The 17,573-nt window shown below is 43.4% G+C and overlaps 1 protein-coding gene across 1 annotated transcript in view; it reads right to left on the bottom strand.

The window, feature by feature from the left end:
- Nucleotides 1–17,573, bottom strand: part of LOC126298115 (Down syndrome cell adhesion molecule homolog) — a 1,905,244-nt gene that overhangs the window by 1,216,219 nt on the left and 671,452 nt on the right. Inside the window, exon 3 of the mRNA XM_049989435.1 lies at nt 13,336–13,460. Within this exon, the coding sequence (XP_049845392.1) occupies nt 13,336–13,460 (125 nt within the window). The remainder of the gene's footprint in view (nt 1–13,335; nt 13,461–17,573) is intronic.

Below are 17,573 nucleotides of genomic sequence, written 5' to 3'. Positions count from 1 at the left end.
CTCCGCACGGCCAATGACAATGGATACTACACTTTGCCCTTATACTATGTGCAGGGTTTACTAGCGACAGACTTGACATATCGGGAGCAGTTTTGTCACAGGTTTAGTCGCCAGGCTATCACGATTCTGGGATCTGTGTCATCCATCCTACTCACAGATGAGGAAACATTTACGCTGAGTGGTATGGTCAACTTTCGTATCAGTCATCTGTGGGATGGTACGCAGAATCTCCATCTTATGATGACAACGAATCACCAACATCGGTGCAGTCGAAATCTCTGGGTCAAGATAATTGGCGACTGTCTTTGAGGACGAGGCTTTCTTCCACGTCGCCTAACAGGCCGGAACTATCGGCGTCTCTTGTGCGTGACCTTGCTTCCCGTTCTGGAAACAGTGCTGTTGATGATTCGAAGGGTTACACAGCTGCTAAATGCTGGAGCTCCACCACACTTCTCCGTTAATGTCCAGACGCATCGCCATCGTGTATTCCCAGTGCGAATTCTGGTTATGGAGCCATCTCAAAGGTATCGTGTATGCAGAGCCCATTCCAGATGTGGAGACGCTAGAGCAGCGTATGCATGCTGCCTTTGACATTGTTCGGATGCAGCCTAGCCCATATGAATGTGTGAGACAGATAATCATCTTGGTATTGAAACTCTTTTTTTCCCGTGTTTGCTTTAACAATACATATGTTTTGCTAAAGGCGGACCCTATCCAAAAACATATGTAGTGTGAGACAGAACATGCTACGACACGAACACGCATGCGTTGAGGCACATGGAAACTATTTTAAACTTATTCTGTAACTGTATCTACATGGTGCAGAGCATGTTAGACCGCATTTTCTGTAACAATGTATTATTGATTACATTGTGTCTAGCATGGAAACCATGCACTTACGGACATAAGTTCATTAGACCGTTTTTGTTCCGCATCATGTCATCGATCAATCACTAGAGTTTCTTCACGGTGGAGAAATATCACCCTGTGTACCCTCCACTACTGTGAGTGGCTAGTGCGCTGACGTCGAACATAGGCGGTTGTCGCATTAATATGAATGGATCGTGTGTATGAGCAACAAATGTTTGACTGGTCTTAGTATACGACACATTAGGACTATGCTCCATCAGAATCACTGCGAAATACGAGCTCCAGAAGACATTGCAGTGTAGATGCTATTGACAGTTTACAGCAGACTTAATCGAAGAGAAACATGGCAACACTGCCCCTAATTCACTCATTTTGTATTGTGTATTTTACGGACTTGTAGATAACCAATATTGACTTATAATAAGCCAAGGTCATACAAAAACATGTAGAATTATTGGTTTACGCCCACAGACACAGACAGGGTTTGCAGTATTGATTAGTTTTGTGGGGTTAGGGAACATGGGGAGCAAAGTTTTCCTCCCAGTCCGTAACATACGTTTTGTCGCTGCTGTTGCTTAGGGATCGCTGGTCCGTAGCGGTCGCTGACATGACATGGCCTAGACTTGTTAGATCTACATCTTCATGACTACTCCGTAATACCTTCTTAAGTAATCCAATGTGGTTTCATAGAGCCACATTTCGACTATTTGTGGAATATTATATTCTCAAATACCACGTGGAAGAAACACCTAAATGTATTCTTGCGAGCTCTGAGCTTACAAATTCCATTACGGTGGTCTTTTTTTCCTATGTAGGTGGGTACCAACAAAAAACTTTCGCAACCGCAGGAGAAAGTTGGTGATACACATTTTTCAAAGGATGTAGCCGGTACGAAGAATGCTTTATTTTAAGGATTAACAATGCAACTCACGTGTCATATGCGTGGCACTATCTGTCCTTTTCCGTCATAATACATAACGAGCTGCCTTTCCTTGAGCTTCTCCTATGTCTCCCGTCAATGCTATCCTACAACGTGCAGCATTGTTCCAGATGAGGACGGACATACGTTGTGTAGTCTGTCTCCTTAGTAGATCTATTTCATCTTCTAAGTGTTCTACCAATGAAACGCGGTCTTTGGTACGCCTTCCTCACAACATTTTCTATTTAATCATTCAAACTGAACTTGTTCGTAACTGTTATCCCCAGGTATATAGTTGAATTGAAAGCCGTTACTGACAAGATGATGAAATGTATAGAGGGGTACTTCATTTCTTTATGCTATCCTACCACGAGTAGGTTCCTTCTAACACAGACATAAGGTAAGATAAAGAGCGCAGAAGAAAAGCTGCTTATTAGGTCAGTGCTGGGTAGGGGACATCAATGCGTGTAAAATCTGTTACGCAGCCACAGATCGGAAATCCACCGTGGGGAAACTCAAAAACGAGAGCAACAAGGTATGTGTATTTAACTAAACTTGTCCCACCTCATACTTGTTATGCTAAAGAGGCCAGATAGTGGTAGAATTCATTCAAGGTAATTCTTTAAGTTGAATTGCCAAACCTATCCAAACCTCATATTGTAAACCACAGATGGTTTCGTTAAATAACATTTTTCCGTGATGGTTACCGGGTAATACTTAATTATTAAGTCAGCTACCCAAAAATTACCGTATTTTCATTGATCTGTTAAGATTAAAATGGAATGATCGTATATAACTGGTGGCCGGGAGACCGTACCTGGGTAATTTCGGCCGTCGAGCTGGAAGTCTTTTCAGCTTACGCCACGTTGGGCCACTTGAGTGTCGACGACAAGGAAATGATGATGAAGACAGTACAACATAAAGCCTCCGAGCGACGGAAACTCCGACCTGGCCGGAAATTACAACCAGGCCCACTGCAACGCAGTCAGACGGGCTGACCGCTGAACGAAGGAGGAGGAATTGCAATATAGTATGCTTCGTTACAAAAGGAGAGCTGTTGTAAGGGAAGCAATATGTGACACTCTAAGGTGCAATGTTTTCATAATGAAACATGAATTCACGTATTTTAACCATGTCGGAAAACGTGAGTGAATTGTTATTCAAACAAGGAGACCTATAAGTGTAAACTATGACACTGACGAAAAAGAAAATATAAAATGTTTGAGCATTCCAACTTCCTCAAAAACATTTCTTTATAATAAATGATGGACATTTATGCCTCCAAAATCGCTACGGAATTGCCAAGGCAGCTAATCCTCACCGTTAACGCAGGAATTACATGTTTGGATCTAAAGTTAGTGTATGGTAGCCCAGGAGCTAAGCACCCGGCACTACTACTGAGCATGTATGCCAGTTTTCGTTACCGTCTTTTAGGAGTGCTAGCACTGCAATCAACTTCTGTGAATTTTGGAAGGCAGGAGAGAGTTACCTGCTGAAGTAAGGCTTTGAAAAGCAGATTTACGTCATACCTCGATAGATCAGTCGGTAGAGCATCTGTCAGTGAAATGCAAAGGTCGCGGGCTCTAAGCCCAGTCCTGCACACAGTTTTAATCCGGTAGACAGAAATTTAGCAACAACAGAAAATAATTTACAAGAGAAATAGACCGAACCTGATGTATGAGTTAATTGAAAAGTTCATTGTGCTGTTATTGGCCAATAGTCATTACACAAGAAACCTGACGTGCTTATCGTGGAAAGCTAAGATTGAAAACAAACCACTTAAATTAATTGAGTTCATAATTTGGCTTAGAATACCGGGTTATCAATAAGTCAGTATAAATTTGAAAACTGAATAAATCACGGAGTAATGTAGATAGAGAGGTACAAATTGATACACGTGCTTGGAATGACATGGGGTTTTATTAGAACCAAAAAAATACAAAAGTTCAAAAAATGTCCGACAGATGGCGCTTCATCTGATCAGAATAGCATAAATTAGCATAACAAAATAAGACAAAGCAAAGATGATGTCTCTACAGGAAATGCTCAATATGTCCACCATCATTCCTCAACAATAGCTTTAGTCGAGGAATAATGTTCCGAACAGCTCTGTAAAGCATGTCCGGAGTTATGGTGAGGCTTTGGCGTCGGATGTTTTCTATCAGGATCCCTAGAGATGTCGGTCGATCACGATACACTTGCGACTTCAGGTAACCCCAAAGCCATTAATCGCACGGACTGAGGTCTGGGGACCTGGGAGGCCAAGCGTGACGAAAGTGGCGCCTGAGCATACGATCATCACCAAACTACGCGCGCAAGAGATCTTTCACGCGTCCAGCAATATGGGGTGGAGCGCCATGCTGCATAAACATCGTACGTTCCAGCAGGTGTTTATCAGCCAGTCTGGCTATGATGCGATTCTGTAACATGTCGGCGTACCTCTCACCACTCATGGTAGCAGTTGTAAAACCTGAATCACGCATTTCCTCACAGAAAAACGGCCCGATAACGGTAGATGTGGTAAATCCAACCCATACCGTGACTTTCTCGTCGTGCAATGGAGTTTTCACGTCAGTTCTAGGGTTTTTGGTAGCCGAAATTCTGCAGTTGCGGTCCTTGACAGACCCTCGGAGCGTGAAATGAGCTTCGTCGGTCCACAACACGTTACTCAACCAATCATCTTCCGCCATCTTTTGAAACGCCCACACTGCAGATGCCCTCTGCTTCACTAAATCTCCAGGTAAGAGTTCATGATGCCGGTAGATTTTGTACGGATAGCATCGGAGGGTACGCCTCAGTGCCAACCAAACAGTAGTGTATGGAATGCTGGTGCGACGTGCGACTGCACGAGAGCTGACTTGCCCGTGCATAGACGAACCCGCTACAGTCTCCACTCCTTCCTGAACTGTCTCAGCAGCATTACACCTTGTTTTCGGTCGGCCACTACGGGGTCTATCGTCTAAACAACCCGTGGCTTCGAACTTCGAAAACATTCTTGCCACAGCTGCATTTGTCAACGGACCTTTACCGTTCGAATCCCCTTCCTATGGTGACAGGACCGTAACGCTGAACTAGCACATTCCCCATTCTGATAATACAGTATCACTAAAACCGCCTTTTCAGGTAACGTCAACATGCTGCGATTGCTGGGGAATCTGATTCTCTTATTACAACTCCTTTTATACACGATTGTCATGAGCAGTCACGCACGTTTTGCTGCCGGTGCCATCGGTCGGACATTTTGGGAACTTCGGTTGTTTTTTTTTCTAAAATAAACCCATGTCATTCCAAGAAGGATATGTGTCATTTTTTACCTCTCTATCTACATTATTCCATGGTTTATAAAGTTTTCAAATTTATACTGACTTTTTGATCACTTGGTACTTACTACAGTAATATTCGCGATTCCCTACATCCACTAAATTTCAATTTACGTATCACGCAAGGCTACCAAACTGATTGAAGTAAAAAACGTTGCGCATGTGATAAAATATTTATTTAAATTACCCTTAAAAAGCAGAAGAGCTTCTGGCCATAAGGAAGTTAGCAGCAATCACAATAACGGTTCATAAGTGGCTCAGATCAGTACGGCAGTAGCAGCATACAATACCCCGAAAATTCCCTAGTGACATGATTTTCGTGCAGTTTTAAGAATATCAGTACCCAGATCAAGACAACCACACTGGGTACCAAATTTCCGCAAAGAAAACTCATGAATTCTGGTGGTAACAATCATAACAACTATAAATCTTACCGTATAGCCACGTACCATCAACGACCTGCTATAGGATCACAAGCCAGTAGTACGAATCATACACAGAAGAGGACGCTAACGTCAACTCACAAACAACTGGGGTTAACTAACACGTGTCAACACCTTCAGCTATATACATTGCAATGAACATCGTCGTAAGGAAAGACGAAAGAGCAAGCACTGGCGAATGTACAGTAACTATAGTTCAAGATCCTCTATTTGAAACATTCGAAGAACTTTTACAATGTTAAACACTGAATGCAGCAGACACCGTGAAATGTGGGACCTTCATGGAAATGCGAACAGCAGAAGGGAAATGCATCGCCTATCCTGTGCACTGTGGGTCACCAACTGACCACAAGAGATGTAAAAGAAAAAAAATTCCTACATTCCTTCTAGAAACTAAATATCTATTGCCACTTTTCAGAATGAGTGGATCACAAAGTTCACTGAAACAGACAGTACACGGTTGCACAGGTAGTACTGTAAGTTACGGTCAACGAAAATCCGATGGCGACACCTTCGTAACCACCAGAAAAACATATGCCGCAGGAAGTCAGCAGAATAAGAGAAGCAGCAAACGACTAAACCAGTAACTTAAGGCTATCGAACAAAGATATAATATTCGTTACAAGAATGATCAGTACACGTTTATCAGTAGGATTCTTCCCTCTAGAGTGGAGTATGGGAAAGAATGACTGCAGTACATTAACACCAAAAGAATCTTTCACACTTGTCAGAATCATGGAAAAGGTAATACTGAAGTGCACCCAAGAACATTTCAATCAAAATATGATATGGTCAGATCAATCAGACTCCCAAAATAGTTGTCTGTAGAATAATGCCTACTGTGAACTCAGGCGAATTTTAGTACTGAATAGTTGCAATTAAAAACAGCCACTAACAGAGGTCTAATTTCGTATTTAATTATCGTATGGCAGCGAAACTTGTAGATATTGTAATGTGTGAATGCAAAACCTATTTACGATGGAAAAAAGTTGGCTCCAATTTTGGCCACCAGCTGCAGATTTGGCGGTATGAATGCAAGGAGGATGTATCCATATGTACGGGATTAGGAATGGGATGTGGGCAGAAAAGGTGGAACAAGTGAGAAAGGCATAATACTGATATTATTAATAGCCACTTACACGGTTTTCTCAATAGGAGCACCAGAGACGTCGACGAAATGCTGTAAAGCGCCAGATTTGCACCTGGAGACCAAGATTGGAACTATTTTTGTTCCAGCATAAATCACTTCCACATTAACACATTCGAACATCCACTGCCACACGATGACAGTCGACACTAGACCTCTGTGACTAGCTGCACACTTAGAAACACCCGGCAGCTTAACTCTCCCACAGCAGTTTTTCTGTACGTGGAGGCAGCTTACGGCATAGTATGAGGTACAAACCTTTGTCGAAACTGTTTGCAAACAATCTCATTCCCAATGGCATTGTTTTAATTGTTTTAATCGATGGAAAAGATCGGTAATTTAAACTCATAACCATTTGCAGTGCACAAATATCTGTACTAATGTCAGTACTGCGTAGTCTTTTCCAGTAAATTATTGACATTTATTTCTCAGCTTATCGGAAGAAAGAAAACTGTACTACTGTACTGACGATTATCAAAACGTAAATTCTTTTTCTTATTAGGAAGGAAATGAAACTTATTTCTAAATTCAATCTATGTGAAACAACGGTATAACTTCGCTACTCTTTAGATGCATATCATGAGGAACCTAACATCAAAACATAACAAGTAGTTGAATCATAAGGATTATAATGAAGGGTAATAGCTTCATGTTGCACTAGGGCAACCGAAATGTACAAATATTTTCAACAGGAAGCCTTGAAAGTGAAATAAAATACGATTCTATGACACCACCTCACGTTCTTGAAAGCTTTATAGAGAGATTGGCATTTAGAAAACGTGGGAAACAGTCACACCAAAGAGACGTATCATATACTAGGTACCAAGAACCATAATAATGAATAACAATTTCGAGTGAAACTAGACATTAAAAATTAGATTACACTTTACTCGCGATGACAGATGGAGAGAGAACACCGATGGAAAGCCCACATCTCCCTATGAACGAAAAAGGAGTCTTCTCATTGAAAAAAGTAGAAACATAAACCATTAAAAGAAAGTAAATCGTGAAAAACACAAGATAACCTACAATGTTACGATTCTGCCTTTGCTTCATAATTACACCAACAGGATTATAGTTAGGATAGATTTCCCAGAAAAACGTATTCTGTTGGGAAATTGGTTTTACCAAAATCTTTCAGCAGTGGATAGCGTTTCGCGCTCCTTAGACAGAGACAGCTAGCTTCAGTTGGAGAACGAACAACGACAACAATTGGCAAAAGTGGCGTAGGAAAACGACAGAAAATATATATCTTTATGGCCAGAGGGATTTTGAATCAGTGTCTCTAGCAGTGCTTCAGCTTATTGGATGCCTAAGAGACAGCAGTTCTATATCGCTGAGAAATTAGAAAGACTTCAAGTTCTGTTTTTCGACCTTTAGAATATCCTGTTTTTAAGCTCTTCTCGAATTAGGATGATCCTAGTCCAAGTTTCTCACTGAACAGTGGTTAAACAATGGCAAGGAATACATCCATGCTTTTCTAATGGTAGGTACGATACTACATTTCGGATATTATTCGTCAAAGTATATGTTTTCGTAAAATTATATGTAATCATATACTGTGTTTATACAGTAATAAGTTGTTAACTTTTAGCCTATAACCCGTAAGGATAACAAAAAGTACCGAATTTCTGTTCTTTACGTACTCTTAGTAGACGGACTTGCGTGCAGTTGAGTTTCGTGAGCACGAACAAACCGTTTGATATTATTATGCCATACAGTGCGGGTTTTTTCTTCTATTGAAAAGATGTGGTTATTTTTCTCTGTATAATTACGAATCATGTGCCCCTAGTCACATTGAGTACTAGTCTTTCACATATAGATGTTATCTTTTACATTTTTGCATAATCGTCCGTGACACCATGTGAAGTCGGTCGCTCAGCTACGTTCTGATGCAAGCTCATGTAGGCTACGGATATATTTTTTACCTATGATTCAGACAGGCTCCACAGTTATTCATGTTCCTATGTCTTTCATTCTGATCTTAATTTTTGTCTTCCGTTTTCAATAAGTTTAGGCACATTTTACGATGTTGTAGTAGTCAAAGTTGGCCAATAGTGGGACGCAAATGAAACAAAATATTTTATATGTACCAATCGAGGTGTTACAACTACAGTTATGAATAACTTAAATTGAAACAATCGAATAGATAATATTATGGTGAAAGGTAACCAAAGACTGAAATTTATTATGGGAACACTTACAAAATATAACAGGTCTACTAAACAGACTGCTTACATTACTCTTGTCATACATCTTCTGCAGTTTTACTGTAGATTTGACGGAGAACATCGGAAAAGAAGGACAATCGTTTTGTATTATCGCGATATAGAGGAGATAGTGCCTCGGGTATGATATTCGAATTAGGATGGGAGGCATTAAAACAAAGGCGTTTTTCGCTGCGGCATGGTATTTTCATGAAATTACAGTCACCAACTTTCTTCTCAGAGTGTGAAAATATCTTGTTGGCGCCTACCTACATAGGGAGAAATGATCATCATAATAACATAAGAGAACTCAGAGTTCGCACGGAAAGACTGAAGTGATCGTTGTTCCCTCGCACTGTCGAGAGTACAGTGGTAGAGAAACATCTTAAAGGTAGTTCGATGAACTCTCTGCCAAGAACTTAATTGTGGATTGTAGAGTGATCATGTGTTTGGAGATGTAGATCAACATTCTATGTAAAAAGCATAAAGACAATGTAGTACAATTCGTTGTGTTATTACCCCATTCAAACGCAAAGGTTCATATGGCACAGGTCTTGTAGCTTTTTGTACAGAATTATTCAAGGAACATCGTGCTCTAATAACCACCTAACATTATAGATTCTGTAGTAACGAGCTACTCGCCAGGAATGAAGGCCCAAGGGATGCCTACCGGCAGCCGTGACATCGTCTTCCTTTTGGCACCGTTCCCCGGCCACTTTGTTGACTTTCCAGACCATATGGCAGCTACTATTTTGTCAAGATGCTCCTCAATTGCAGACACGAGGATGAGCGCACTGAGCACCAGTCCTCCCACCAATGAAAATGCCTTGGCAGCACCAGGAATCGAATCCGGGTTATTTATTCGCACTACCTGTATCTTTCAAGCAGGTAGTCGTATTTAGCAGTGCTTTTACCACTGAAAAGATAATCATTTGTTGTGTAAAGTTAATTTTAGTGTACCAAGTGAACATCCAGCGTCAATTCGCAGTTTAAAAAATGTGACATATAAATCACTGTTGGAATAAAACTTTCCAGATATGAAGCCATGTCATTCTAAAATTCTAAAACAGCTTAAATGACTACATTTCTACTGGTCCTCTTCAAGACAAGGAATTTCTGGATTATGGTGATGATCTTATTCTGTATACGGTCTTATTTCAGATATCAGTTGGGTACCAACATCACATTCTCTAGTGCCACTGAACAATTGGAAGTAATGATTGCTGTGAAGGGGGGAAAGCAGGGTAGGTCGCTGTATATGCTACTCTGGCATGTGACTGGTGTGCAATAGCTAAAATGAGAAAGTTGGTGAATGATCTCATTTACAAAAAATTGAAAAGTGACCCTATAGCGAAGATAGCGAACAGACGCAAACATTAATTAAGGGTTTCTACAATTGATACTGCCACTGCTAAGGCGCTCTTGTTAATAGTTCCAGTGCCACCAAGAAGACAAAATGAAGATTAATAAAACTGACAAACTGCAGGGACGGATAACCGTCTGGAAATGGCGGGAAAGAGGTCCTACAACATGTGTCAGGAAACGCATCGTTGCCAAGGTAAGTGGTTGTGACGAATGAAAGTTACTCTGACCACTGCCCGTGTGTTTCTTGTGTGTTGCAGGCTGTGTGATTAACGCAGAGTACTGTAAGCAGCAGAATGGTCCCATATTCATTTCGGTAACAAGCCGGGATTGTGTTTGTGTACAGCCAAGGAGATGGAAACGGTCGAGAGGTAACATGGCTATAGCTGTACTAAAACAATTACCCTCATAGACACGAACCAAATCACATACAATTTGAGGCCCTTCTGGGCGTTTCTGCAGTCATGGATCCTTTCAGGCAGACGAACGTGCAGCGAGGTGGAGGACTGTGCGTACACCTGATTTGGAGGACCGAGGTCTGCATCTCGACCTTTTCCATCTGTTATGCCGTACTCAGACAACATCTCCTCTTGTTCCACATATCAGTACCAGATCATTCCTTTTCTTACAGTACGCTGGATAAACTACACAGCTTGCAACACTCAAGGAACTCACGACACGTGTCAGAGGAAATGTCATTCGTCAGCGCCATCTACCGTGGCAACCATTAATTTCCTGAAAAGTTTTTAGTGGATCATTTTTCCTCCATTTGTAGTCAGGAATACGTCCCTGCAGTTTGTCGGTGTTATTAACGTTCACCGTGTATGTGGAGTAGCAAATATGCATGAGAAAGGCTGTCCTCCACGACCAATCATAAATGGCACCAGCCTGCTCACATGTTATCTGGCGAATAATTAACCCACAAGTTGCGCTGCCTGTTTAGCCAACCGAGGTCTTATGTTAAGCATCTTAGATGCTTCTTCCATCGCATACGGGAACAACAAGTACCAGGCACGGATCTAATTGTTAGCCTGGACACAATATCTCCGTTTTCGGACGTATCTGTTGGTGAAACCATTAACATCTTATAGGAGAAAATACCGGCCAGGTCTGCGACTTGGTGCAATTGTGATTGACGTCAACATAATTTAGTTGGCAGGAGAAACCCTACGAACAGACAGTGAAGTGACAATGGGCTTCCCCCTTCACCTGTAGCAGCTGCCGTATTAATGGAAACATAGGAAGTCAGTGTTAAGGTCCCCGCCGGAGCGCCCCACTTTTTGGTAAGGGTACGTGGACCACATTTTCGTCATATGTCCACATAAGTAAGCACAACTACGTGAATTTCATAGGCTTACACAAAACACACAATTCACGTTAGAAATAGAAAGTAACGTAGCAAGATTCCTCTCGTGGATATAGAATTTTATACAATATTCAGCGGTAAACTAGGAAAAGTGCACTGGAAACTGACACACGCCAACAGACATCTGTATACGGAGTCGCACCAAGATCCAATAGAAAAGAACGCTGTCCTACGTACGCTGAATGCCGGAGCTCACAGGATTAGCTACGCTGAGAACCTCCAGTCTGAACTGCACGTGGGCGCGACAACATTCCGAGTGAATGGATACAGCAGGAGCAGTACCCAAAGGCTGTGTGATACAAAGAAGATAAAACAGACAAGGAACAGAAAAAATCTCTTCCTGTGGCTCGCTCACCTTGTGTACGAGGCGCCAGCGCCAGCGTAGGGAAGTTGCAGCGCCACAAAGGAATTAAATCAATATTCCAGAACGGCCGGAAGATCCGAGATCTGTTGAAAACACGAAGGATGTCACAATTCTTTCCGTCTTCCACAAACTTCGATGCGAATGCGAAGAAGTTTGTATTGTTGAAACCGGGAAACCAAGTAGCAGTCGTGTGTGGGTGCATGAACAATACGCGTGACTGCGGCAACACATCAAATGAGCTATATCTGAATCCGACATGGACTGCGTTCGACCCACTTATTTTCAAGAAACTCGTGTGTTTCCTCTGAAGCCTCGGATACAGCAGCAAAAAATAAGAGAGTCTATCGAAATAATTAAACGCCCAAACAGCATGAACAAGGAACGTGGCTACAAGTTACCGACAGTCTGGCTGCCAATGACCCCTGTCCTTCGGCTCACGTGTGTTCGCCAACCATCAGATCCACACGGGTATACCAGTACAAGCAAGCGGCCAAAATAGAACTGCGGTACTGCATCAGTGTCTCACTGCAGCGTATCACTACCTTGGGCACAAGCTGCCGATATATTATTCGCTACCAATCACCTTCCAGGGTAGTACATGCACACAGCCATCCTTCCATAGCAATATTTGACTCGAACTGTCGACTGCCATCCTATAATATGACGTCGGTACCCACCTAAAAACTGAAAGAAGACAGTAGATAGGAGGGAAAAGGCCCCCGAATCCAGCAGGAAGAGGGCCGCTGTGAAGTGGGTCGAACCGTAAACCTTTTAGATTCCAGTGTTTCACAATGGCGAATCCTAATGCCCGAAATGATTTTAGTCAGACTGACACAGGCCGTGAACACCTCTGAAATTATCAATCACTGTTTCTGGTTTTCTGTTAAGTTCCGACCTATGTCAATCGAACTCTTTTATTTTCATAAATATCTGTATCTATTAAAATAGTGAGGGAAAGTTCTGCGGATAACCTTTTCTGGCGTCGTCAAGCATTCGACAGTAATGACAGCTAAATTCATTTTTTTTTTTTTAGAACAGACTGTCTTAGTTTTTCGATATGTCAGCGCAAGAAGAAAAGTTCATTTCATCTGGAACCTAACTTTTTGAAACCTGTTTGGCCTATATTGAGCACATATTAAGCTATTGTTTTGACGTAAGTACGGCTAATTTTTGTACATCGCTTAAACATATTTTGTATGTGACAGCAAGATATCGTGTAAATGATCCATGCAACATCCAAATATTTAATCATATAAGTAAAGTTGTTGTTCAAGCGATACTATTACGTGCGTCTACATGTAAGACCAGTGCTAGATGTGAGAGAGGAGGAGAGTTACCGGTGGCGGGCTGCCGTGTGCGGAGCATTGCAGGGCGATGCCTGTGGAGTTGGAGAAGTCTGCGCGGTGCGGCGGCTCCTGCAGGAACACCGGGCCCTGCTGCCCGCACTCGCAGTGCTCCACCACTGCAACACAACACATGGCTTCTTCTGCAGCTGCAAATCAACTAACACAGACGCTCACAGCAATTTACCACCTTCTCCTCAATAGCTCCGTTGCAAAACATTTTTAACGGTTCTGCTATGACACAGTTTAGACTTTTTCTTTAAAATTTCAGTTATCAGATATTGCAAAACTGGACACCTTTAGACATTTTAAGCGTAACACGCAGAAGCGATTGGGAGAGTTTCATTCGATTCAACAATGAACGTTTGGAAGTAGTTCTTAAATTCTAACTGTATTATTTCCTAATCCTAGGACTCTGAAGGGGAAAAAATTGCATTGTTTCTAACATGTAGTACTTGTTATTACTGCATATTTTATTGAAACGAAGTCAAAATTTATATTTTACGCACTAGTTAATTACAATTATAAGGTCTCCACTGGTAAGTCACATACAAAATGTCCTGTTTTACATCCCATACCGACAATACCAGATCGGCGGAAACAGCGAATCGGTACCAAGTGTAACCGTCAATTTGGTTCAAATGGCTCTGAGCACTATGGGACTCCACTGCTGTGGTTATTAGTCCCCTAGAACTTAGAACTACTTAAACCTAACTAACCTAAGGACATCACACACATCCATGCCCGAGGCAGGATTCGAACCTGCGACCGTAGCAGTCGCACGGTCCCGCACTGCGCGCCTAGAACCGCGAGACCACCGCGGCCGGCACCGTCAATTTGATGAGGGTTTAGTAATCTAGCATTAATAAATGTAAAACCCATGGTTAAGAAAAAATAGGTAAGTTAGTAAACGTAATAACACATAAATAAATAGTAATAAAATTTGGGTTTCTTAGAACAAAGTGAGGTTTAAATCTAATTTAGAAAATGTGGGGTTTTGAAGCAACGAATCAAAAAGTAACTTGAGATTGAATGGTGGTGGACGCGATGCTACGCATACCGTCCTCCGTGAGACGGTAGTGAAGAGCTGTAGAAGACAGTTTCAACAGCATGGGCTTACACTGTTGGTGAAGTAAGTATACCGAGTTGGAATAACTATCTCACAGCGATCTGCCGTTGGCGATAGGATTTACGCAACCACTCCCCCGAACTCATTATTCGATCACACAACAATTACAATTATATGAACTATATCTGGCGAAAGAGAACCACACTAAAAAAAGTCCTATGTCCAAGACAAGCAATAAACTCGCCAGTGGTTGGGGAATGTACTATTTCAACTTGTACGTAGTAACAGAGTTTTGTGACGATGTAATATGGTCGGAGGGCTATCATCCCGTTTTTGCAGCATCCGAATCTAAGGGTATCGCCGACTGGTTTGTAACGATAGAGAAGGTCAGTGACGGCCATGCCACATGAGCGCCTATCCTTATACCGGGGAGCCCTGAAGCCGTGTCCTAACTTACAGACCGAAGAGAATCTGTTTTAATTCGTTGATACCACGAATGCTCTTCTTCAAGTAAAGTGATACGAATTCGCATAGTATGAAGAGTAATCTTTCATACGTGATCGACATGAACTAGATAGTAACAAGCATTCCCAACTTTGCATGTTGATACTCATGCAGTAATACAGTCACTTTGAGCTGAAGTAAACACGGAGAGTTTCCAGCCATCTAGAGATGTAGAACACGGAACGAATTTCAAGAGGGGCAATAAAAGCCGACTCTTCGCAGCGGGGAGTCAGGCACCATTAGCTAACAATAAGCCATTGCTCAAGCTTCTCTGACTCACATCTGCGCGGAACGGAAACAAACTGTATAGCACGGGTCCACTTGGCCGCTCTTAGAGGACCAATACATTTACGAAAAATGTTAATTCGCATAAAATAGAGTTAACAGCAAGGCAGAGACGATAGGACAGAACACATATACACTCCTGGAAATTGAAATAAGAACACCGTGAATTCGTTGTCCCAGGAAGGGGAAACTTTATTGACACATTCCTGGGGTCAGATACATCACATGATCACACTGACAGAACCACAGGCACATAGACACAGGCAACAGAGCATGCACAATGTCGGCACTAGTACAGTGTTTATCCACCTTTCGCAGCAATGCAGGCTGCTATTCTCCCATGGAGACGATCGTAGAGATGCTGGATGTAGTCCTGTGGAACGGCTTGCCATGCCATTTCCACCTGGCGCCTCAGTTGGACCAGCGTTCGTGATGGACGTGCAGACCGCGTGAGACGACGCTTCATCCAGTCCCAAACATGCTCAATGGGGGACAGATCCGGAGATCTTGATGGCCAGGGTAGTTGACTTACACCTTCTAGAGCACGTTGGGTGGCACGGGATACATGCGGACGTGCATTGTCCTGTTGGAACAGCAAGTTCCCTTGCCGGTCTAGGAATGGTAGAACGATGGGTTCGATGACGGTTTGGATGTACCGTGCACTATTCAGTGTCCCCCTCGACGATCACCAGAGGTGTACGGCCAGTGTAGGAGATCGCTCCCCATACCATGATGCCGGGTGTTGGCCCTGTGTGCCTCGGTCGTATGCAGTCCTGATTCTGGCGCTCACCTGACGGCGCCAAACACGCATACGACCATCATTGCCACCAAGGCAGAAGCGATTCTCATCGCTGAAGACGACACGTCTCCATTCGTCCCTCCATTCACGCCTGTCACGACACCACTGGAGGCGGGGTGCACGATGTTGGGGCGTGAGCGGAAGACGACCTAACGGTGTGCGGGACCGTAGCCCAGCTTCATGGAGACGGTTGCGAATGGTCCTCGCCGATACCCCAGGAGCAACAGTGTCCCTAATTTGCTGGGAAGTGGCGGTGCGGTCCCCTACGGCACTGCGTAGGATCCTACGGTCTTGGCGTGCATCCGTGCGTCGCTGCGGTCCGGTCCCAGGTCGACGGGCACGTGCACCTTCCGCCGACCACTGGCGACAACATCGATGTACTGTGGAGACCTCACGCCCCACGTGTTGAGCAATTCGGCGGTACTTCCACCAGGCCTCCCGCATGCCCACTATACGCCCCCGCTCAAAGTCCGTCAACTGCACATACGGTTCACGTCCACGCTGTCGCGGCATGCTACCAGTGTTAAAGACTGCGATGGAGCTCCGTATGCCACGGCAAACTGGCTGACACTGACGGCGGCGGTGCACAAATGCTGCGCAGCTAGCGCCATTCGACGGCCAACACCGCGGTTCCTGGTGTGTCCGCTGTGCCGTGCGTGTGATCATTGCTTGTACAGCCCTCTCGCAGTGTCCGGAGCAAGTATGGTGGGTCTGACACACCGGTGTCAATATGTTCTTTTTTCCATTTCCAGGAGTGTAGAAAGACCACACGTGATGCCTGGGAAAGATTCTCGGAAAGCATAGCTTTCAGAATCACAATGGGAGGTCCTTGACAGGCCCCGAAAATCATTGGTTTTTACAAAACAGAAAAGAGGCCAGAGTAAAAGCACCGATATATTTAACAAATATTCGCATATCACGTGATGAAGGCGTGGAGGACACCAGGGTGCACGTGAACAACTCGTGTATGAGCGGCGTCTGAGAGTATAGGAACGAAACATGAAGGCTATAGGCCAGAAGGAAAAAAAGTCTCCACCTCCAGACGCTTCTCAAGCTTCAATGGGCCAAGAAACGATGCAAGTCGTACCACAATCAGCTTTGGTCACTACGACTGGTAGCAGGGGATGAACACCAGGTACAGTGGGGGAACAAAAGATATACAGACTGGGACCGTGGGTAGAAGAAGGAGGGGAGATCTCTTCAGACCAGGGCCGTGTGTAGACGGAACACTTTCTGTTATGTCGGCCTAGAAGGGCTTTTTTGCGAACACTTGCGTTCACAGGGTTCGAAAATCTCATAACATCTTCGGAATGGAGATTAAAGATTTCAAACCGGGCTATTATTTTCTGTGAAACAATTATAAAAGGGCAGAGGTACACACGTCGCTAAGCCTAAGCGAGTGGACATTGCCAACAGTTTAGCTAGGGAGCACAGTTTTTTGTCTCACGAAAACACAGGGCAGTTCTTGACAGCTGATACAACAAGGCCAGAATAGTATTGACGTTTACAGGTCAAACCAGTCAGTAGACTGATGACCAAAAAACAAAAAAAGGTCCGCACAGCGTCGATGCGCCG

The sequence above is a fragment of the Schistocerca gregaria genome, chromosome X (assembly GCF_023897955.1).
Source record: "Schistocerca gregaria isolate iqSchGreg1 chromosome X, iqSchGreg1.2, whole genome shotgun sequence".
NCBI classification, from domain to species: Eukaryota; Metazoa; Arthropoda; class Insecta; order Orthoptera; family Acrididae; genus Schistocerca; species Schistocerca gregaria.
Note: the sequence above shows the minus strand (reverse complement) of the source record. Positions and strands in the feature narration are given on the sequence as shown.